The 22,579-nt window shown below is 37.5% G+C and overlaps 4 protein-coding genes, 2 long non-coding RNA genes and 2 pseudogenes across 10 annotated transcripts; 4 read left to right on the top strand and 4 right to left on the bottom strand.

Moving 5' to 3' along the window:
* The first annotated feature begins 164 nt into the window (after positions 1-164).
* On the top strand, positions 165-2,117 carry LOC147940740 (uncharacterized). Of its 3 annotated transcripts, none has more exons than XR_015560769.1 (4): positions 171-428; positions 597-1,063; positions 1,611-1,787; positions 1,932-2,117. It is a non-coding gene; the product is annotated as an uncharacterized LOC147940740 (long non-coding RNA). The 3 variants fall into 3 exon arrangements; XR_015560770.1 differs by having other exon boundaries at positions 186-428; positions 613-1,063; XR_015560771.1 differs by lacking the exon at positions 597-1,063 and having other exon boundaries at positions 165-428.
* Positions 2,086-4,479, bottom strand: LOC104699892 (putative F-box protein At3g58820). Of its 2 annotated transcripts, none has more exons than XM_087456524.1 (4): positions 4,231-4,479; positions 3,092-4,029; positions 2,747-2,887; positions 2,086-2,660 (listed from the first exon to the last, which is right to left on the bottom strand). In XM_087456524.1, exons 2-4 carry the CDS (start codon positions 3,275-3,277, stop codon positions 2,310-2,312), a joined length of 678 nt encoding a protein of 225 aa, XP_087312650.1. In that variant the 5' UTR covers positions 3,278-4,029; positions 4,231-4,479; the 3' UTR covers positions 2,086-2,309. The 2 variants fall into 2 exon arrangements, with proteins under 2 accessions (XP_087312650.1, XP_087312651.1); XM_087456525.1 differs by having other exon boundaries at positions 3,092-4,024; positions 4,231-4,413.
* On the bottom strand, positions 3,486-4,019 carry LOC147940739 (putative F-box protein At3g58820 pseudogene; annotated as a pseudogene).
* Positions 4,480-5,224: 745 nt separating the features above from the next.
* LOC147940738 (uncharacterized) lies at positions 5,225-5,523 on the top strand. Its single transcript, XR_015560772.1, has 2 exons — positions 5,225-5,363; positions 5,481-5,523. It is a non-coding gene; the product is annotated as an uncharacterized LOC147940738 (long non-coding RNA).
* Positions 5,524-6,272: 749 nt separating this feature from the next.
* On the top strand, positions 6,273-7,802 carry LOC104699891 (uncharacterized). The gene has a single exon (XM_010415291.3). The coding sequence runs from the start codon at positions 6,619-6,621 to the stop codon at positions 7,546-7,548; it is 930 nt and encodes a 309-aa protein (XP_010413593.1). The 5' UTR covers positions 6,273-6,618; the 3' UTR covers positions 7,549-7,802.
* Positions 7,803-8,667: 865 nt separating this feature from the next.
* Positions 8,668-10,298, bottom strand: LOC104699890 (10 kDa chaperonin 1, chloroplastic). Its single transcript, XM_010415290.3, has 7 exons — positions 10,055-10,298; positions 9,902-9,960; positions 9,728-9,778; positions 9,329-9,394; positions 9,200-9,247; positions 9,074-9,103; positions 8,668-8,949 (listed from the first exon to the last, which is right to left on the bottom strand). The coding sequence occupies exons 1-7, from the start codon at positions 10,146-10,148 to the stop codon at positions 8,881-8,883; spliced, it is 417 nt and encodes a 138-aa protein (XP_010413592.1). The 5' UTR covers positions 10,149-10,298; the 3' UTR covers positions 8,668-8,880.
* Positions 10,299-10,902: 604 nt separating this feature from the next.
* LOC104699889 (E3 ubiquitin-protein ligase ATL4 pseudogene) lies at positions 10,903-12,310 on the bottom strand (annotated as a pseudogene). Its single transcript, XR_015560768.1, has one exon. The product of XR_015560768.1 is annotated as an E3 ubiquitin-protein ligase ATL4 pseudogene (transcript).
* A 4,205-nt stretch (positions 12,311-16,515) lies between these two features.
* Positions 16,516-17,784, top strand: LOC147940737 (uncharacterized). Its single transcript, XM_087457581.1, has one exon. The coding sequence runs from the start codon at positions 16,516-16,518 to the stop codon at positions 17,782-17,784; it is 1,269 nt and encodes a 422-aa protein (XP_087313707.1).
* The last annotated feature ends 4,795 nt before the right edge of the window (positions 17,785-22,579 follow it).

Raw genomic sequence — 22,579 nt, 5'->3', positions numbered from 1 at the left:
TTGTGGTAGAGCTGTGGTTTTTATAGAAGGAACGAAGACCCTAACGACGTCGTATAGACGATTGTAAAATGATGCCTAATAATACGTCGTATAAGCGATTTTCAAATTGGGCCCTAATAATTTAGGCCCACACAAAAGTACAGTATCCGAAGAACTTGAATAATGAGGTTGGAGAAGACGGCGGTGCGGCACAGGACTGGAAGAAGAGTTTTCACGGGAAGGAAGAAACTTCTACGAGGTTTTTAGTCTCAGAGGAATCCGAGTCAATGTTACAGTAAAAGAGAAAGTGCAATAAGAGACACGTGTAGGGTGGAGGTTGAATGGCAAAGCAACGGTTAAGATTGCTTTGGAGTTAAAACAGAAGAAGTGGCGTTTAAAGGAAGGGGAGATTAGATTTGTGAATCATATCGGAAAATTGTAAAAGTTTGGTAATCTTCTTCTTCTTCTCCAATTATCTCTGTAAACTCTTAGGGTTGTTGTTTCATTGTTGTTAGAGCTGATTCTTCTTCTAAGCTCTATCACATGATATTTGGATTCTGTTTCATGAACGACGATTCAATTGGTGTTTGTGATTTGGATTTTCAATTGAGTTGCAGTTTCTCTGTAACAAAGGTATCAGAGCCATTCGATTCTCCGGAAGCCATGGCGGAAACAAGAGCTCACTCATCACGGAAGGAGGCACTAGTTCGTGATTTAGATGAATCAAGGTTCGGGCGATCCAATCACGCAGCTGTTCGTAATCGGTTTCGATCTTCACAAGCATTTGCGAGTTTAACTTCAGATCCGAAATTTGGGAAGTGCTCAGGTCTTCCTAACACTTACGCTGATGCTACACAGACTGAGAAATTATATTTCCCTAGGTTTAATGGTGATAAGATTCAAGAGTGGTTGGTCCTCGTCGAGCAATTCTTTGAGATAGATCGAACAATGGATGAGTTGAAAGTAGGTTTAGCATCTGTTCATTTAGATGCTCTCGCAACTACTTGTCACCAATCACTTTCACAATCAGTTTTGTGGGATCATGTTAAATGTAATTGGGGGCTTTACAAAATGCTATTGGAAGGTAAATATTATAAGCTGATGGATGATATTGCAGAACTGAAACAGTTGCATGAAACAGAAGGAATTGAGGAGTATCATGAAAAATTTGTGTTGATTAAGTCTCGTTTGGACCTATCTGAATCATACTTGGTTAGTGTTTATTTAGAAGGGCTGAGAAGTGATACTCAAAGGAATGTTAGGATGTTTCAACCTCAGACAATTCAGCAGTGTTTAATGATAGGAAGGTTATATGAGACTGCTCATCCAACAAGAGTGATTACCAAAAAAGAGAGTGATGATTTTCCAAAGGCAGCGCAGCTCTCAAATTTACCAAAAAAGAGAGCGTTTGGGTTATGAATCTTTGAAGAGCAAAATTTATGTTGTGTGGATTTGTTATGCTGGATAAAGTTGCAGGCTGGGAAATATATATAAAAAAAACTTATGATTGATTCTCTTTTTAAGTTTTTTTTCTTTTCGAGTCTAGTTCTTCAATATATTCATTTATGCAGTTTAGTGTATATTCTTCAATGTGATTTTGATTGTTTTCCCTTGATTTGAATCTACATAAGGTACCTTTTCTTCGCTCATCACTGATCCATGATGATGTGTTCATTCTCGATACTGCATCAAAAGTATTTCTCTTTGCTGGTTACAACTCAAGCACTCAGGAAAAAGCTAAATCCCTTGAGGTTGTGGAATATATAAAGGTAACAAGCATGACGGAAGATGTGAGGTGGCCACTATTGGTAAGTTTTTTCTCAATTTCAACTCCTTCTTTGAGCGAAAGGACTGAAAGAATAGTAACAGCTAATCACTTCTCTGTTTTTTTTTTGTAGAGGATGGACTAAAAGAATAGTAACAGCTAATCAATTCTCTGTTTTTTTTTGTAGAGGATGGAAGAAGAAGAAGACAACGAAGGAATTAAATATTAAAGCACATTTACGCATAGAGATAAGGAATTAAATAATTATGTGATGTGTTCTGAAACTGCGAAGTCTTAAGATAATAGCTATGTTGTAGCTTGTTAACCATGTACATTTCGAGTAAAGAAATGAAGACATTAAGAGCAACTCAAAGCAAACTGTGGCGAATAACTAAATGACGGCAAGCCATCAATAGTAAATGACTAGAAACACTCGGAAAAAATAGAAGAAAGTTCAATGATTTTGCAATTGCTTTGGTTTGAAACGGTTTTCAAGCCAATTAGACAAAGAACCGAAATAAAATTAAATGGAAACTTTGGGAAAACTATGAGCAAGTCTTGTTCTTCAGAGACTTCTATTTGCAGTCCACTTCTTGTACAAGTAATCACTCAGAAGGAGTTCGACATCGCAACTCGATGACTTGTTGTAGTCTTCTATCATCTGCAGGGTACGTTTACACACTTCTGGGATTCTGAGCACTGTAGGATCATTCTCTTCAATATAAATCTGCATCTTCTTCAAACATGGGAAATAGTCCAAGAAATGTTTTATCATTGTCATCTCTTTCATTGTTCCTCGAAACCCTTGAATCTCTAACATCTTGACAGGGCAAGATGTGAGCGAATGACCTTTGTCCTCCCGAGAAATGCAGTCACAAGCATCCCCGCATTTATCTGTCGCATGGTGCAACAGACCCTGAACGCATAGAGGAGACAATAAGGGATTCCAAGTTTGAACTCAATATATGTACTACATGTTTGGAAAATGAATTGTTTATAAACCTCAATGACTAGAGTTTCTAAATGTGGACAGTTCGTTAGAAGAACTGGCATTGCCTGCCAACCTCGTTCCTTGTCACTCGTAATATGTAACGATTTGAGGTTTTTGAACACTGGCATCGATTCACAGCATAGAGAAAGAACCTGAAAACAAGAAAAACACACAACTAAATAATTTGCAATTACATGTTTCAACACTAGCCCTTCACAGTTTGTTTGATGAGATTTGAACAAACATGACAGCTATGCTCCAGGAGTTGAGACAAAGTCCTGTCTACCGTCTGTTATCTCCTCGAGACCAGTTGAATAATAGTATTCCAAGAGAGAGAGAGAGAGAGAGAAACTGACCTCGAGAGTATCCGGAAACAAGTCCAGATGCTGAACATTTTGTATGCCATGAAAGAGTTTCCACACATTACTATATCCGAGAGAAATGTCGTGGTGCCAATGATGATCATCATTTGGTTCTCTAAGTCGCTGTAGGTCCTCTTCAGTTAATGAAAAGACAATTCGAGCACCACATAAGTTTTTCATCTTAACAAGTGGATAGTCCGGGGCAACATAACCATTGTAATTAAAGTAAGTGAGACTCGGTGTATCAAATGATACAGAGTCAAAGAATTCGCCGTCATATATTGTTAGGGTCTTGAGGCTTGCACTAGATACGTTCACATCATCATCTTTCCAGATCACACTAACCAGGCCTAATTCCTCAAGTGCAGGCAAATCATGAAGAAGAATCTCAAAAGTTATTAACCCAAGCTGAGTCAATAACGAGAAATTTCAGCATAGGTAAGAAAAAGCTACCAGCCGACCAATCAATCTCAATTCCACAGTCTATTTTGAGCTTAACAAGTGTCCTGCTCTCGAAAGATTTTGGAGACAGCTGATAGTTAGCATCTCCATCTGAATCCGAAATGACTAATAGATCAAGGTCCGAAACACCACGCAGCAACACATTGTGTATCCAACGATCCACACGATCAGAATCAACCGCGGATAAACACTTGAGGGAGCATTTCTGAATGGGAGAATTACCCTGCAAAGCCAATATTCTATCCACAAAATCCATGAAGCTCTGTATAATTTCGGGCCTATGCTGCTTATACTCTTCCGGATGAAGAAAGACAGAGTCATCAATGTAAAGATAAGGAACAAATGCAAGGAGGTTGCGCCACCTCTTGGAGAGAATGGAAGTCAAAGCAGCCTCCTTTGTGGTAAGAAAGGAGAGTACATGGCAAAGAAGCTCGTTTGGTAGACTGCTAACACGATCCATCTTCTCTTCACTGCACGAAAGAAGAGTTAACTAGTCAAATCTCAAAGCTTTTTCATAAGAACATCACGGATACATAAATACCAAATAGTTCTACTGTGCATCAGGAACAGGAGGATATACAAACAGAGGAATGTTAACTACGCATATAGGAATCAACCCAAAGAAGAATAATTAGTAGAAGCAGAAGAAAGGAGTAAACTTGAGCACCTACCTTGTTCCAAACGATTAGTCCTAAGACCCAAAATTAAGAGATGCGTCCAGTGAGAGTTGGGAGTGCAAATCACGTGGTTTCAACAGCACTTAATGAAGAAGACACGCAGGATACCCGGCGAATAGGCAGAGGGGAGGAAAGTCTCAGAAGACTTTTTGGTTCGACAAAGGTCATCGGAGTCGACGACGGGTGAAATTGAAAGCAGAGTGAGACTCGAATTTAGTGCAAGTGTTGGTTATCCGGTTTTCTAAATTATCATCGGTTTAATTCGGTAAATAAACAAGACAGGCTTGCTTTTGGGCTGCGAACAATTCAGGCCCACGTGAGAGTCAAAACAGAGCCTCCTTCTTTTGCTTTAACGGTACCGATTCGACCTTTAAAAAAAAAAAGGTCTGATGAAAAGCGCTCCGTTTCGCATTTTGTTACTCACAGTTCCTGTCGTTTCTACCCAAGCAAGAATTTTCTAAAATAATTGGCACACACATGAACCGTCAATTGAATCTATATATGCTTCTGCTAGAAGCCTAGAACTATAATCATGTGGTGTCTCAATGAAAGATAGAAAATGGAAAATCAAGACAGGTGAGCCAAATTATATTGTTTCAAATTCGGCAATCACTTCATTCTATAAATCCAATTTGTTTTAGTATTCAAGGTTTTAATTCAATTTTAAAGATTTTTTTTTGGATTTTTAAAAGTTTTTGTGGTTTTCTTTTCTTTTGTTTTTTTAAATAATTTTATATCCAATTTAATATAATTAGCATATTACCATGGATAATATATCATCAATTTTTCTTTCGATTTAGGAAAATAAATTATTTTAAAATAAAAGTAAATTTTCTGGTCAATATAGTTGAAAACAAATTTTACATAATAAGATATTGGTTAATTAAAAAAATCTCCAACTAATAATAATACTAGGATCCTTTAAATCCCAATAAACAAGGGGAGACTTTAAAAAGCTCAATAACGAAGATAGGTCCAGGAAGAGTGTTGGAAACCACGTGGCAAGAGACTGGAGAAACGGACGAACATTCGTGTGGGATGGATGGTGTTGGAAACGACGATGGGCTCGTTTTTCACCTAATACTTGTCGGCTTCTATTATCCCATCGTCACATGCTTCCCTTTTAGGTTTTCTACTTTTTTTATTTTATCTTTTATGAAATGTAGATGTTACTCTCTTGCAGATATCTATATTATTAGTGCAAGAATCAAGTGTTCGTTTGTTTTTTTTTTTCTTTTTTTAAGGTCAGTGGCTGAGGTAATCACTACACATCCCATTCAAATCCAATGGTATTGGTCCAATTTTATTGAAATAGAAAGCAGGGTCAACTATTACTAGATTTTTATCTTCTGGGACAAGGATAAGATGAAAACTATAATGGCGTTAGTTACAAATAATTATCATATAAATAGTGAAAATTATAATACACCATATAATAGTAGAATATCGTTAAAAATGGTAAAATACAAATGACAGATAGACGAGGATGTATCAACAAAATAAATTGTGAGACTTTTTAACGTGTCTGAATGGTAAAATTCTCATTAGAATAATAATAGTTCTACATGTAAGAAGAAGTCGCTAATCATCATCTCTAAGTATTACTCCTTCTATCTCACATATTTAATATATTTTGAAGCTTTTACACATTTTAAAAAAACAATTATTACTGAGTTTAAATATATTTTTTTTCTTTAACTAAAGAGATATTATTTAATTTTAAATCAATAATAATTCAAAATTTTAAATATTTTTAATGATTATTTCTTGAAATTTATAAAATATTAATTTTTGTGAGACAAAAAAATATACCAAAACATCAATTTTTGTGAGACACAGAAAGTATAAGATTTCCATAAGTTAAATAACCAAAAAAATATAGCAAAGATTCATTAGTCCACGGTTTTTATTTAGATCAATACTTTGTAAATTGGCAAAATTCGCAACCAACTTTTTAAATAATTTAATTTTTATTTGAAATCGCTTAATCACAAATTTGCATTAAAAAAAAATATAGTTAGTGATAAAATGATCTGTCAAAATGTAGTGCTTAGTACAAATCCTTGATAATTAATAAAGCTCTCCATCATAAAATAGATAAATAAAAGAAATAGTAGTTTCTCTCTCTTCTATCTATAATTTGTTGCTTTTTCCGACAGAGAATGCTTTATCTCTCCTCCTCCTCGTCGTCCTCTACCTCCGTGGTCTAAAAACAGAGATCTTAGAAGAAGAAGACAAAATCTTTACCACCAGATCTTTCTTTCTTCTTCATCTTTACAGGTTGTCACATCACTATAACACCGAAACTCTCGGACCCTCAAGCCCCCCCCCCCCCAAGAAAAAAATCAATCCTTTTTTTTCTTCTCAATTCATATCCCTCCGATGAGGTGTAAGAGACACACCGTAGATTTCAGCAGCAGCACCAACGGCGTATGCGCTTCTTGCCTCCGTGAGCGTCTCCTCTCCCTCGCCGCTTCCGCCGCCGTCACTGCCGCCATTGAAGACAACAATCATAACCAATCACGCAAATCTAATAATCCTCGTCCGCTTTTAATCTTCCCTCGCTCTGTTTCTCCTTATGTTACCCGTAGAAAATCCGACGCCGGAACCGGAGCCGGAGCAGGAGGAGAAGATCCTTTAACATCTTCTAATCGGAGATTCATCACAACCCCTCAGGTAGATCTCGCCGGCTACTCATGCAAAGACTTCGAATCGAACCGATCTCATAATAAACCTAAAGAGAATAAAAAAAATTCGTCTAGATTCTCTAATCTATTCAGAGCTAGATCTGAAGATTTCGATTCGAATCCCAAATCCAACAATCCTAGATTCTCTAGCGACGCGTCTGAGTCTTCTTTGTCTTCCTCACGGTCATGGATCTCGACGATTCTCTCGACCGGTCGCCGGAAAAAGCAACCGTGTTACATAGAAGACGTAATCGCATGTCGTAGACCTCAGCGTATATACTGTAGAGGAATGTCACCTGCGGGAGATACGGAAGCGGAGCCGTCGTCGGAATCGTTTGAGGAATCGAGAAGCACACCGGCGACGACGAAAACTCCGGGGAGGAGGAAGGTTGGGAACGGGATAGGGAAGAAGAGCATGTCCGGGATGGCTTTTTGTTTGAGTCCGTTGGTGAGAGCTAGTCCTAATTGTCCGTTTAAAAGGAGAATGAGATTCCCGTCGGAATTTGGTAGTTCCGGCGAGGTTACTGCGGAGCAGGAGAAGCCTCATATATCAGCAGCGGCGTCGTTTTGTGCAAATAGATCGAAGAAGCTTGTGGATTTAGGTAGAGTTGATCGCCGCCGTTGAGTGTTTTTTTCGGTGGTTTAGTCTGAACAACGTATTTGTTTGACTTGTGGATTGATAGTAAATTTTAGTTTACCGCTCTCGTGTGGCTTTTTCTAAAGATGGAATTTTCCAAAATCAAGCTCTTTATTTGGCTTGAGGTGAGAAATAATCAGAATGGAACATAGTTTGTAATTGTAACGTATACCACCTTGTAACGTTTTGTTTCTGATTGTAATTGTAGAGTTTCATGGGCTAAAATATTTGTTAGATTCCAATGAGAGAGGAGCTATGTAGTGTTCATGTTTTCTTTACTTATGAGAATTGTAGAGTTGTGTTAGTTAAGAAAGCATGACAAAGTATAGGATCGATCGGTAGAAATAGAATCGTGGAGTTTGGACCAAATCAGGAATGGATCGTATAACGGTTAGATCGTATATAAACTATTACTACTAGTAGTACCGAATCAGGTTAGTCCATCTATAATGAGCTCAAGTGTTAATTCAAACGTATGTCATTAGACTAATCATTACGGTTTTGAATAGTCGTAATGAGGGAGCTTAGATTTATAAATTAAACTGAATTTTTGACCCATGATTTTCTTGCTTAAGACTTAAGAGAGTGACAGTTTTTGACTTCTATTTTTTTTTGTCTTTACCTTGGGTTTCACTTATATGACACAAGTATCAAAATATATATTATCGACTTTTCATAAAATCCAAGTACGACATTATACTGTTTTCAATTCAACTTTAAACTTTTATTTAAACCAAAAAAATATAAATTCAACCAAAAATATAAAGTTGAATTTGTCTAATTTACGCAAGACGGCAAGCGGGGTCCATGGGATTCATCTCCATGGGTCCGTGAACGCTCATAGAAATTAAGTTTGGTTAGGTTAGGAAAAAAAGATTATCTAAAACACAATTTAGATAGAGATTTCTAAAAAAAAGTACATGAAAAAATGATTTGGATTTGAATTTTATTGTTTTGAGCTAAAATAACATCACTTTATTACCGTTCAAACCGTAGAAGTTCAAGTCAGGAAAGCTTAAAATATCGATTTGTTGTTCACTAATCTAGGCTACGAACATATAAGGTTTTATCTCTCCTATGAGAAAGTTGCAAAGAAAACGAATTCTGTTTGAGGGAATATTGTTGACTCATAAAAATTTCGTTTCCTGATCAATCTCCATGTTCCATTCAACACTTTGAGCTCTTACATTCTGGCTTGTGAGCAGAATCTAGTGTCAGGACTCAGGAACATATGCTGTCACTGAATTACAAGAAAAAACAAAACCTGAAACTCTTTGGTAGATGAGACCACCATTGAATGCACAATTTCAAAGCTAGCATTCACTGGACGATTGCTAATAAGTCGCTTTCTTTACAAAAGCAATGCTTAGCATCTGTTCCAAAGTCAACCTGAAGAAATCAAGAGAGAGAGAGAGAGAGAGAGAGAGATATCAGTTTTCACAAGTATGATACAAAGTCATAACAAAAGAGTGTTTTTCTCAATGTTCCATAATAATAATCATCAAATACAAACCTCATAGGCGCTCATATCAGAGAACACAACCTATAAAAAAAGAAAAGAGCATGAATGAATGAATGAAGAAGGAGATCCATATAGTGATTTCATTTATCTTTAAAGTTTAGGAAGATGAAAGCATACCTTTTTGCCAGGTCCTACTTCCCCAACCTCAGACCCAACAGAGACAACCTGAAATCATCCAACTCCTCCATCATCAATTCTCAAGTCTTGTAACAACCAAGTAAAAGAGCAGGGGAGAGAGAGCTTTACCTCGCCTGTTAGGTACCTCTCGAATTTCACAGCTGATTTAGGCAACAGTACTCCACCTGAGGATTTCTGCACACAAGTACAAAGGTTTGCTACATCAACACACGATATGTAAATTCACAGCAAGGACCGTAACCATTCTCTAAATACATTGATTTACCAAGACTCGAGAAAGACTCTCGATTCGTTAACTAAAACCGCAATACCACGAGATGAGCAACTAAACAATTTTTTTGTTTTTTTTTCTTTTTGTAATATCAGTGTCCTAATAAATTGTTCCCAAGACTAAATTGATAAGAGGACATTTTAACTCGACAGCTACGGAATCACAGGAATAAAGATAAGGAGATCGACTCAAAAAAGTAAAAAGTAGAAAAAAAGAAGAAAGCTAAGAGACAGAACCTCAGAAGGCACTTCAAGACGGACAAGGACCCTGTCTGCTTGTGGAACAACCTGCAAAACCCAATTACATCAGACAGAAATGATCTCCCTCGATTAAAACAAAAATCACCACCAATAGATCAAAGGAGAGGACGACGAAAGGAAAAAAAAAAAAAAAAAAAAAGGTGTGTGTACCTTTGCCGGTTCCCATTTGGTGGAGACGGCGTTAATTCTAAGGGAATTTCTTCGAAATCCTATACAAGATATAAATAAACAAGAAGGGATTTGTTAATGTGGGATAAGACACAACAAAAAAGCTAACAGAGAAACATGGATTAAGATTTGTACCGAGAAGGCTCGTGTGGTGAGGTAGAGAAGAAGCATTCGTTTTGATGGGAAGAGACAAGAAGGGTTTAGGTACTGTTACGAAAGTAGAAGCCATCGGATAAGTTCCGTACTCGATGAAGTCACACGGCACGGCGGAGTTATTATTAGGTTTCGTTCGTTCTTGCTGTGTTTTGTTTGTTTGTTGACGAACCTTTTCTTCTTTCTACACACTTCTCATAAGTTCTTTTTTAAAAAGTTTCTGTCCTTTGTTCGATTTAATTTTGGGCTTTACTCTCTCGGCCCAATTATTTTTTGCGCTCATCTTTGAACACCACCAGTTCTGACTTCTGACACGGTTTGATTTTTATGTTAATCCAACCTGAATTATATAGTTCCTTCCTTACTAGTTGTTAAACTCGTAACTATAAATGTATTTTTAATTAATTCTTTTGAACATGATTTTTGTTTTACATAATTTTGAATCATCTTCATTACCTTTTTGTTCTAAAATTGAGAGAATATATAAATTGTAGTAGTACCGGATTGGTGATACAATAACGAAGGTGAATGGAATGCCATGGTGAAAAAAGTCGTCATCTTTTATTTTCTAACAAAATATCACTTTTTTGTGGTTTTGGTATTTCTCTGTTACAGATTTTTTATTTTTTCTTATATATTTTAATCATAAGTTTTTTTTTTAAACCCATATTTTAAACATAAGTTATATCCAAGTTATTTGTCGGAAAACAAAAAAAAAGTTATATCCAAATTAAAAGAAATTTTGGTATCATATGGGATCAATGTTTTAAATGAATCGCCTTGGACACACACACACATTACTGAATATTGTCAGATTAAAAGAGAAAATATACCATAAGAAGTAGTAATATACTTCACCTTATAACCAGAGAATTCATCTGTTATATCGTCAGAAAATAGTAAAACAACCCAACCAAAAAAAAAAATATATATCCGTGATATTGAAGCAAAGAACTTCAGATAGTGTTTCTATTTTTATGTACAAACCAAAAGCAATGCTCTGTTTTTTTGGTTGGTTTTGGTTGGTTAAAACGAAGTGAATGTAACCACCAGTCACTCACTCACCAGTCTCACACTCCTGATAGCCACCGGAATAGCTCACTAATCTCTTCTCCGGTATGATTCGCTTCTAAATCCATCACCGTCAACTCCTCGCTCCGACGACTGCTCCCGGTAAAAAACCTACCAGAGCTTCTAAACGACATTGCACGCGACGATATACCTCTCGAGAGTCTGTCAACGTAATCCTTGAGCCAGCTCCTAGAACCTTCGTTACCTATATCCGCCGCTAAACTCGCTTCAACCGCCGTCGTTGTTGTTGCTGTAGTCGTCAAGTCTTCTTGTTTTCCCGATGTGCTTCTCCGGTTAAAATTCGACTCTGAGATTTCTGATTCGACGTCGTCAACTATGTAATCGAACGAACCGATTGAGTAAGATCGGTGCTGATCATCAAGAGATTCTGGAATCGGCGTTTGACGACGGCTTATGGATCCAATTTCGAGACGGAAGCTGTTTTCTCCTCCTCCGCTGGTGTTGTTGTTGTTGTTTCCGACGGCGACGACGAGAGAATTTATTAAATCAGACTCCGAGGCGAAGAGAGGAGAACGACAGAGAGGACAAGTCTGGTTCGAGACTAGCCAGATATCGATACAATCGGCGTGGAAAGCGTGACAACAGAGAGGAAGAAGACGGAGCTGATCCTCCGGCTCAAATTTCGACAAACAGACGGCGCAATCGCCGGAATTAGTGGAAGTAGATCGGCGAGTCACGGAGGAGAATTTGAAAATCGGGAGCGAATCGAGCACCGATGATCGCTCTGTTTCCGGAGCGACTCTGTTTCCAGAGAATCGTCGGGAATCTGAAGTTACGGCGGCGGAGGAGGAGGAGGAGGTGGAAAACGAAGAAGAGGAAGGAAGAAGCGAGCGGTGGCTAAAGCGGTTGAGACAGCGGAGGAGGAAACAAATGGAGACGGAGATGAGAAGAGTCATGAGAAGGATGAGGATGATGACTACTACGCTAGGTCTGAGACTATCGAGAGAAGAAGAGTGAGAATCGTAGTTTTCGCCATGGCTGGGATTGATGAGAGATGCCATTGTTGATGGATGAGAGGTTCAGAGAAAAAAAAAGAGAGAGAGAGAGAGAGAGAGAGAGAGAGAGAGTTATAAATTTCCCAACTGTTTTATAATTAATGACGAAGAAGAAATAAGGAGAAGAGAGGCACGTGACGTGAGAGAGGGAGTGAGAGGTCACGTGAGAGTCATGGACCGGTCTTATTTATAAGTAGTACTGTATAAAGAAGGGAGGGGACGACGTTGGGAAAGAGGCAGAGAAATAAATGTTATCGAACTAACTCAAACTGTCCATATTTAATACCACCATAAAGTTATATCAAATCAATTTTTGCCTTTTTCATTTTGCTTTCACTATTTTTCAATTTTAATTTTTTAGGAGTATACGATGTTAATATGATGATAAGAGTAGAGAAAAGACGTGTATTTCTTTCTGTAACCATTTTTTTTACTATAGTTTATGATATATTTTATAGTTTTCTAACAGATATATATAGAAAAAGCAGAAAATTTTATTTTATAAGTTTCGTTTTGTTTGGGGGGTTTTGGAATCATATCTTGAGTTCCTTCCTTTATACTTACCTTGTTGAGTCTAAAAACAGATCGATACCATTTTTGACATTTTACCCGGTTGATTCTTATGATAATTGTTTCAACTTTTATGTTGCTTTTGTGATCATACGCATACCTATCATTATTTTCACACTGTCCTTTTCTAATAGTGTGTATCCATTAGTAGTTTTTTTTTTGTTTTTTTTTTTTGTTGCCAAGTGTTACAAAATCCGAAGTTTTGTATTTATGCAATAGAATCCGGAAAAGTTTGTCTCCTTGCGTGAACGAAATCAGGCTTCAAGAAAGCAAACCGGTTTCAATGGGGGAAAGTTTGTAGTATTAATCTTACTAAAAATTTGTTATAGAATGATTAATATATATTTTTAAGAGTTAACTGGATTTGTAGATCAGGAATCAAATGAAGATAATGCAATATAATGGCCAAGAAAACAGAAGAGTAAAGTATATCATAAATGTGCTAAAATTAAGTAAAAATCTTTGACAGGAAAAAAACAATAATGAAGCAGTTAATACATCTATTGGTTAAAATCAAAACTAATACAACGTACAGCTGCCAAGGAAATGTTTACTCAGAACTTTGTTCATAAATTTGTTAGGAAAATGACACTGCTGAAACAGATCTTGTTTGCTTTTGTGTTGAATAGAATGTTTATAAACATTTTATATTATCCAGAACCTCAATTAAGAATATTGATATAATAGTCAATGTATTTTTTAACAAACACTCGGTACGAGCCAAAACGAAAACTATACACTATATCATTATATGTAGTAGTATTAAATAAATTCCACAAGTTAGTTGGCTTACAATTAATACGACTCCGCAGGGGACATGTGAACACAGCTCTTATTAGGATAGTACTACATGCTAAATCAGAATGACACTTGTAATATTAATCCATCACGTAATGGCATATACGTAGAGAGAGCCACGTGACTACTCATTGTTGGATATTATTGTTTTCTTTGGGTTATATATGTATTTTTGCGTAAATTAGGTTGGGGTTGCACGTTCGTAGCATGCCCTCTTACTCCATTCAGGTCTTATAAAATGTTCATAGTTTGGAGTTTTCACTGTTTCTGTTTTATTTTAAAATACATAAGAAAACAAAGATTAATTATACAATTCGAAGATATACCAAGATCAAGTTATCCAGAAACTATGCCACCAAATGCGTAAATCGCATGTAGATACAACCTGTAACTGTAAACATAATACTATTTGATTAGCGATTATAATAACTTTAAACGCCTATTAAACAACCATTCTCTCACCCAATCATTACTTAAGTTTAGCCAAACGTTTTCCCATTTTTTGTGCTTCTTAAATCTTTTTGAGTAGTTATATAATTTGATATAAAGTTTGTGTCCTTCTTTTTTTTTTTAATATATATTGATGAATGTAGTTTCATTTTGACAAAATACAATAGTAAGCTAACCTTATTATATATGAAAATTAAAAATACTTGTAGTTATAAAATTGTTTGTACTTATATGTATCATTTATTCATTTGCTAGCGGACATGTTTTTATTGCTGTATAATTTAGATAGGTGCTATATAAATGGCATATACTAATTAAAAGGGTAAAAGAGAGAAAAGTAAGAAATCAAGAAATAGTGAGGAAATGGAAGAAACATGGGTGTGCGCTCTTGTGTCTGTATCCCGCGGAAAAGGACAACAAAGTCATTAAAACAGACAACCAACTTTATTCATCAAACCGTGAATATTTTCCACGTCACTTATCTATTTCCCTTTCCAAATCGATTTCTGTTTACTTGATTATTTTTGTCCTACAACTTTACTTGTATTGCACTCTAAGCATGTTTGTTCTTCTTCTTTTTCTAATCTACAACTAAAAAAATCCTGATTTTTTCTGCTTTAAATTAGTCTATAGTATCTTAGATCGCTAGCTCAAAGTCAAAGGGTTCAATAAAAAGCAGCTTAAAGTGTAAAGACAGATCGAACAAATCGTGAGCCAAGATAATTTAACAATGATCTTTAGGGTAAGATATGAGGGTAATTATTATATAAAGGGTAAGCTCAAAAGAATGTAAGATATTGAGGTTATCCTCAACTTGTATAAAAAAGCAAGGATCAATCAACATAAAAGAACTTCCACAATAGGGTATTTCTAATATAGGAAAGTGAGGTTTAAAGACACTATCGAGGATTAAACAAGTGACAATGCCAAAACAGAGCATTTGTCTATACAAAAGTAGTAAAAAGAAAGAAATATTGGTTCTGTAACAATACTGGAACTGGAACTGAGAGCATAACATGCCATGTGTTGTTCTAATGCCTTTTATATCCTTAAATAGGTTCGTACACAGGGTTTATTTAGACTAACCACATGTCACTTATGGGCTCATAGAATACCACCATTATTATATATTCCCCTGGTTTTTTTAGTTGTCATTCTAGAGTAAAAATTTTATTTTCCAATACTTGTCATTTTAAATACTTGTCATTTTAAGTTTCTAATGCATATGCTTAGTAAAAATACTAATTTTATTCAAACTATTTTAATGGTTTGACCAATAAAAAAATTAGAAAATGTATTAAAAAAGGGTATAATAGAACATTGATCTATTTTCTTAATTTGTGTGCAAAATTCTAGAACGACAAGTAAAAAAAACCGGAGGGAGTATCAAACTTTTGTGTCATTCATCTTTCTTCATTATATGACAACAAATGTCCTCTCCATTTTCAAAGTCCCTCCCAAGATAGAAATAGTGCTTGTAAAGGTAAGACTTGCCTCTGTATCCTCCTGAAAAATGTATATAAGCTAGATAGACATAGCTGAGATGAGATACTTCAAACAATCTTAAAAAAAAAACTTAAAATTAGGCATATCGTTGGTGATCACAAAGTACACATGGGGGAAAACAGAGAATATTCGGAATTAGAATTGAAAGTTCACCGAACATGAATTAGAATCCAAACCCACTTTCCATCATACAAAGTAGAGAGTCACAATAAGCTTGTAGATAAGCTATTTTTTCTGAGCCTAATCACATCGCAAATTCAGACAAATGTAGTAGAGGAATTAACTGAAGGGCCTTATCAAATTCGAAGGCCTTTGAAAATTTTGTGAATTTGTAATTTATCTTACGGGCTAAAAGACTGACACACCCATCTATATTGGGCTCCAAAATAAATCTTAATAACATCTCTTTATCCCTGATAAATTACACACATTATTTATTTCTTTTAAGATCCGTTTTGCATTTGTATTTAGATACTTAAAAAAAAAAAGCATTTCTCATGACATGTAACACGTTATCTTAACGAGTGTTATACGAAATAAGATCACTGCGGTTTTAACTTTTAACTTACAATTAATGTAAAACGGATTAAGACAAAAAAGAATTTAATATTTTTAACCAAAAAGAATTTTAATCTTTGAAAAAAAAAGAACTGTAAAAGGTTATTTAAGTAAAAAAGTTACTGTTAAGACCAGCTAGTATAACGGTTGCAAGTTTTCGCTTAGGACCCTCTTTCTAATCTAGTGTCTCTCATTATGGTAGAATAGAAATCGGACCGGAGTAAAACTCTCTCCCTTTAGCCTTTCTCATCCTGTTTAAGCCTATTATCCTCGATTTCCTGCTTTTTTTGAGATTTATTCTAGGGTTCATCCTAAGTTTACATCTGGGGCAAATTTTAATTAAGAGTTAATCGGCTACAAAATCTGTTTCTTTGTTTGTGGTGTGACAGAGTTAAGTACTGGGGTAAGTTACGGGTGTGAGAAGTCTTACATGTACCATTCTCAGATTCAGTTCAATCTCCTGAGTTCTAAGTTATGTCTTCCTCCATGGATCGAGCTTTGATGGAAATATTTCTGGAAGAGGAAGACATCCCTTTCACCATGCCAAATCTACCAGAATATTCCTCCTGTGAAAGAAATATCTTGAGCTTGGTAGGTCGTACTCTCAACCCGGATTGTCAGCCGATGGATCAGTTAATCCGGAATATGCCTCGCAAGTGGCAAAAGATCGGGAGATGCAGCGGAGTGGCCCTTTCCAAGGAAAAGTTTCAGTTCTTTTTCAACTCTGAGCATGATCTGATGGAAGTTTTAAAGAAAGGTCTCCACACCTTCAATGATTGGACTATAGTGGTTCATAGATGGGTTGAATTTCCACCGGACAACTATCTACAATACACTCCTATCTGGATTCAAATGTGGAACCTGCCAATAAATTACTACACTAAAAAGGCACTAACGGCGCTAGGGGAACAAATTGGCCAAGTTCTGGAGGTCGCCTTTAATGCTGAGAAGCCACAACTTCAAGATTTTGTGAGAGTAAAGGTTCTGTTTGATGTTTCGAGACCTCTTAAACGGTCAAAACTAGTCAATCTTCCAAAAGGGGAGTCTGCATCGGTTTGCTTCGAATATGAAATGGTTCAATGTAGATGCTACGAATGCCAAAGAATGAATCACGAAAACACAAGATGCCCAATTCTGATCAAGAAAAAGGAGGCCTTGTTGGATGTAAGGAAAGCGGGGATGCCAGTAGCAAAACAGTTAAAAGAACCGATTCTTAAGGAATATGATCCTCTGTTTGGGTTGCTACGCGAAAGTCAACTCGGAATGGATCCAAACACAGGAAGACCGAGAATTTCTCCAATATTCCTAGAAGGAATGAGACAATATCTCAGAGTCGGCACTGAAGAAGAAAAACTCCTTAGAGAAGATAAGGTGAAGCAATTGGTTGGGGAAGTGGAAAAGGATCCTCTAGCTCAAAAGTCCATCCTCAGACTAGAGCCCTTACCAATTTTTCATCAGGAAGTAAACAAAGATAAAGGGGCAGATTTTGATTTCGGGAATGTTTCGTCTCTAGAGAAGAGTCGTAGTGTTTTTGATGGAAAGCTCAGGTCAGTAACTGATGCTCCTTCTGAAGCCGACATTCTTTGGATTCTTGATTCGGATCCGTCCTTCATATCCAAAGACTCTGCCAGCTTCCTAGCATTATCACAGCCTTTCCAGGTTCCCTTAAAGGGCTGTCTCCCCAACTCCTTTGCTGTAGGATCTTCTGGAACTTTGCCGCAAAAACAAAAAACAAAAAAATAGAAACAGGCCTGCGAAGAGTACTAGAAAACTAAAGTTAATGGAGCCAAGTAAAGAGCTAGTGCTATGGGGCAAGTCAGAAGGGGTACAAATCGGTGGGAAAGACAAAAGGAAAGCAGATGACGTGGATACAAGCACTGCAAAACAGTCAAAGCTTAACCCTCAAGAGGTGATCCCAATAGGGGGATTGCCTAACACCCAATGAGCATCATCAGCTGGAATTGTCAAGTTCTGGGACGGTCTCAGGACTTGACAATTCCACGTCTCAAGGAAATGCGTAAAAAACATTTCCCTGAGATGTTGTTCTTGATGGAAACGATGCACACTCGGGATGTTTTAGTTGATTTGCAAAAATGATTAGGATACGATCGTGTTTATACTGTTGATCCGATTGGCAAATGCGGTGGCTTAGCTCTTTTTTGGAAAAGCACTGTAAAAGTTGATTTCAAGTTTGTAGACAAAAATCTTTTGGATGCTCAAGTACAGTTTGGAGCTCACAATTTTTATGCTTCTTGTGTTTATGGAGACCCGGATAGAAGTAAAAAAGGTGCGGTTTGGGAAAGAATCTCAAGAATAGGAGTAGGTAGAAGGGACAGATGGTGCATGTTTGGAGACTTTAATGATCTGATGCACAACGGGGGAAAAATGGAGGACCAAGACGAAGTGATCTAGAATTCATTGGGTTCAATGACATGCTTCGAGCTTGCGATATGATTGAACTCCCGGGGCATGGGAATAGTTTCACTTGGGCTGGAAGAATAGGTATCCACTGGATCCAATGTAAGCTTGATAGAGCTTTCGGAAATACTGACTGGTTCAGGAATTTTCCAGTGTCAAACCAAAGGTTTTTAGACCTGAGAGGTTCAGACGATAGACCCATCTTAATAAAGCTAATGACTTCCCAAGACTCCTACAGAGGTCAATTTAGGTTCGACAAAAGATTCCTACACAAAGAAGGTGTGAAGTTGGCAATATCCTCAGCTTGGAATAATGGAAGATGAGGTTCATCTGCTTCAGTGTCGGATAGACTGCGTGCTTGTAGAAAGTCACTCAGCTCTTGGAAGAGAAAAAACAGCATAAATGCCAATGATAAGATTCAACAATTGGAGGCAACATTAGAACAAGAGCAATCAAGGATGTGGCCAGTCAAGCAAAGAGTAACCTACCTCAAAAAAAACTTAGCTAAAGCTTATAGGGAAGAGGAATCTTACTGGAAACAGAAAAGCAGGCAGAAATGGCTAAGATGTGGAAACCGCAACTCCAAATTCTTTCATGCTTCAGCCAAACTTAATAGGCAAAGAAAGAGAATCGTAAAGCTGAAAGATATAAATGGTAATTACCAGGAATCTGAAGCTGCAAAGGGAGAAGTAGTGGCTGCCTATTTTCAGAATCTCTTCACAACCTCCAACCCGACAAGCTTTCATAACGGGTTTAACGATCTCATCCCTAAAGTCTCTGCAGATATGAACACCAGACTTTTAGATATGGTCACAGACCAGGAAATCAAGGAAGCTGTTTTCTCGATTAAACCAAGCAGTGCCCCAGGCCCTGATGGGATGACTGCTCTCTTCTTCCAGAAATACTGTTCCACAGTTGGAGTACAGGTAACATTCGAAGTGAAAAAGTTCTTTAGTGAAGGGACAATGCCGACAGACTGGAATTACACACACATTTTCTTAATTCCAAAGACTCACCACCCCACAGAGATGGCAAATCTAAGACCTATTAGCCTGTGTTCAGTACTATATAAAGCCATCTCCAAAGTATTGGTTAATCGGTTAAAGCCTTTGTTGCCAGAAATCGTTTCTGACACTCAATCAGCATTCATGTCGGGAAGACTCATCACTGACAATATTCTACTGGCACACGAAATGGTGCATTGCTTAAAAGTTCATCCAAAGGTGTACGAGGAATTCATGGCAGTAAAGTCCGATATGTCCAAGGCCTTTGACAGAGTGGAGTGGAGCTACCTGAGATCATTGCTACTGGCTCTTGGGTTTCATGAGACTTGGGTAAATCGGATCATGATATGTGTTTCTACGGTAACTTACTCGGTTTTAATCAATGACTCCCCTTATGGAATAATTTCACCACACAGAGGGTTAAGGCCAGGAGATCCCTTGTCTCTATTCCACTTCATCCTATGTACAAAATGTTTGGTGCACCTGCTGAATAAAGCCTAGATGCAAGGTTCCTTGCAAGGAATTCAGTTTTCATTGGAAGGACCGATGATTCATCACTTGCTTTTCGCAGATGACAACTTATTCATCTGTAAAGCCTCTAGAGAACAATGCTTAGTGCTTCAAAACATTCTGAGGATCTATGGAGAGGCCACAGGTCAGACTATTAACTTAACCAAATCTTCCATCACTTTCGGATCCAAAGTAGAACACAACATCAAGGCAATTATTCAAGCGTCTTTGGGTATCGTTGCAGAGGGAGGAGCATGTAAATATCTTGGTCTCCCGGAATGCTTCAGTGGATCTAAGATCGAAATGCTAGATTACCTAAAAGATGGTCTCAAGTCGACACTATCAAGCTGGCACTCTAAATGCTTATCACAGAGAGGAAAGGAAGTTCTCCTGAAATCTGTTGCATTGTCAATGCCAGTTTTTGCCATGACGTGCTTCAAATCACCAAAAACATCCTGTGAAAATTTGGAAAGTGCTATGGCGTCATTCTGGTGGAATTCAGGAGACCATTCAAGAAAAATCCATTGGAAAAGCTGGGATAAGCTTTGTCTATCAAAAGACCTTGGAGGTCTACGTTTTCATAATCTCCAAACCTTCAACCAAGCCTTACTGGCAAAACAAGCATGGCGCCTGTTACAATTCCCGGATTGTCTTTTGTCTAGACTCTTGAGAAGCAGATATTATGAAGAAGGGGAGTTCCTGGAAGCACAGTTAGGAAAGAGACCTTCCTTTGCATGGCGAAGCATTTTGTTTGGTCGAGATCTGCTTTCAAAGGGTCTGACAAAAAAGGTAGGTAATGGCAAATCGATTAATGTTTGGCTTGATCCTTGGATTTATGATGACGGGTTTAGAGCTCTCTGGAGGAGAAACCAGATTTTTGAAGTGGGGTTAAAAGTCAGTGCGCTATTGGACCATAGAACTGGCTTCTGGAATAGAGATATGTTGAATGATCTATTTATGCCAGAAGATATCTCCCGCATTCTACTCATAAAACCAGTATGCTCGCAAGACGACTTCCATATTTGGCATTACAACAAGAGTGGGGACTTCTCAGTAAAGTCAGCTTATTGGCTTGCGGACAAAGAAGCCAGTTTAGAGTTAGTCACTGAGGCTAGTTTGCAGCCTTCCACACTCGCTCTGAAAAGCCAAGTTTGGAAACTTCAAACCGATCCTAAGATCAAAGTATTTTTATGGAAAGTCATCAGTGGAATCTTACCAGTGCCTGGCAATTTGAATAGCAGGGGAATGGCGGTAGATGAGCAATGTCAGATTTGTGGAGAGTGTGGAGAATCCACGAACCATACTCTCTTCTTGTGTACTGTGGCGAGGCAAATATAGGCTCTATCATAATACCCATCCCCTGAGCATGGTTTTCAAAACGGGTCTGTCTTCTCTAACTTCTATCATCTTTTAGAGAACAAAGACAATAGAAACTGGCCTTCAGATCTTAGGAGGAGCTTTCCTTTTATGGAGAATTTGGAAGAATAGGAATGCCTTTATTTTTGAAGGAAAGGTCTTTTCTCCTCTAAAATCGATTGGGAAAATTCAAGAGGATGCAACTGAATGGTTTGAGGCGCAAATCCTGAAATAGAAGAAGAAGAAATCCATGCTGCAGGTCAAGCATAATTTTTGAATGGAGAAACATCTGTGGCCAGGGTTTGGGAGAAACCGCCTACAGATTGGTTAAAATGCAATGTGGGATCCTCCTGGTCAAAACAAAATAGGATCGCCGGAGGATCTTGGGTCTTAAGAAATAACAAAGGAGATGTCCTGCTGCACAGCAGACGTGCCTTTGCCAATATCTCCAACAAAGAGGATGCATCGCTAAGAGTCTTACTTTGGGCTTTGGAAAGCATGGTGAGTCATAAAGTAGATAAAGTAATCTTTGCAGTACAAGCTAAAGCCCTAGTAGGTGCAGTGAATAGACCGATGATATGGCCATCCTTTAAGTCTCAATTTGTGGCTCTTCATAGCTTTTTGTGCCATTTAAAGGGTTGGAAGGTAGAAGTGGAAGTAACAACATCAAACAGAGGAGCAAACCTTATAGCCCAAAGTGTCACCGCAGATATGAGAAATCAATCCTATGTGGCTAGGGGTTATCCTGGTTGGCTCCATGGTGTTTTCTCTAAAAAAAGAGGTTTGTCCTCTGTTTGAATGAATGTTTGTTTTTTTGGATACAGTTGAAAAGCTCTCTGTTTTTTGAGCTTTACTGGGTTGTTTGTTTTTTGGTATACAAGATTTCCTTAATTCATATAGAACCCATCTTCATATGGTGTTGAAGTGGTGGTTTAACTTAGGCTAACTGGGCTCTTGTAAGTGTTAGCCTTTTTGTAACACGTTTGGTACCATCTTTGGTTTAATACAAACTCAGATGTCCAAAAAAAAAAAGGTTATGGAATGACAAATCCTGGACAACAAATTTAATTGCATGCAATAGACAACGCGAGTCTCAAACACTCGCGGGTGTCAGTTGCTGTCAGGTTACCACATATCATAGACTATGACCTTAGCTGGCGCACGGACGAGACGAACGTTATAGCATGTTCGTACCACATCAAAGATAGTTCATAGTTGGGGGCTGAATCACTCACGGGGAACAGAAGGTA

Source organism: Camelina sativa, chromosome 7, assembly GCF_030686135.1.
Source record: "Camelina sativa cultivar CO46 ecotype springtype chromosome 7, ASM3068613v1".
In the NCBI taxonomy this organism is placed as follows: domain Eukaryota; kingdom Viridiplantae; phylum Streptophyta; class Magnoliopsida; order Brassicales; family Brassicaceae; genus Camelina; species Camelina sativa.
Note: the sequence above shows the minus strand (reverse complement) of the source record. Positions and strands in the feature narration are given on the sequence as shown.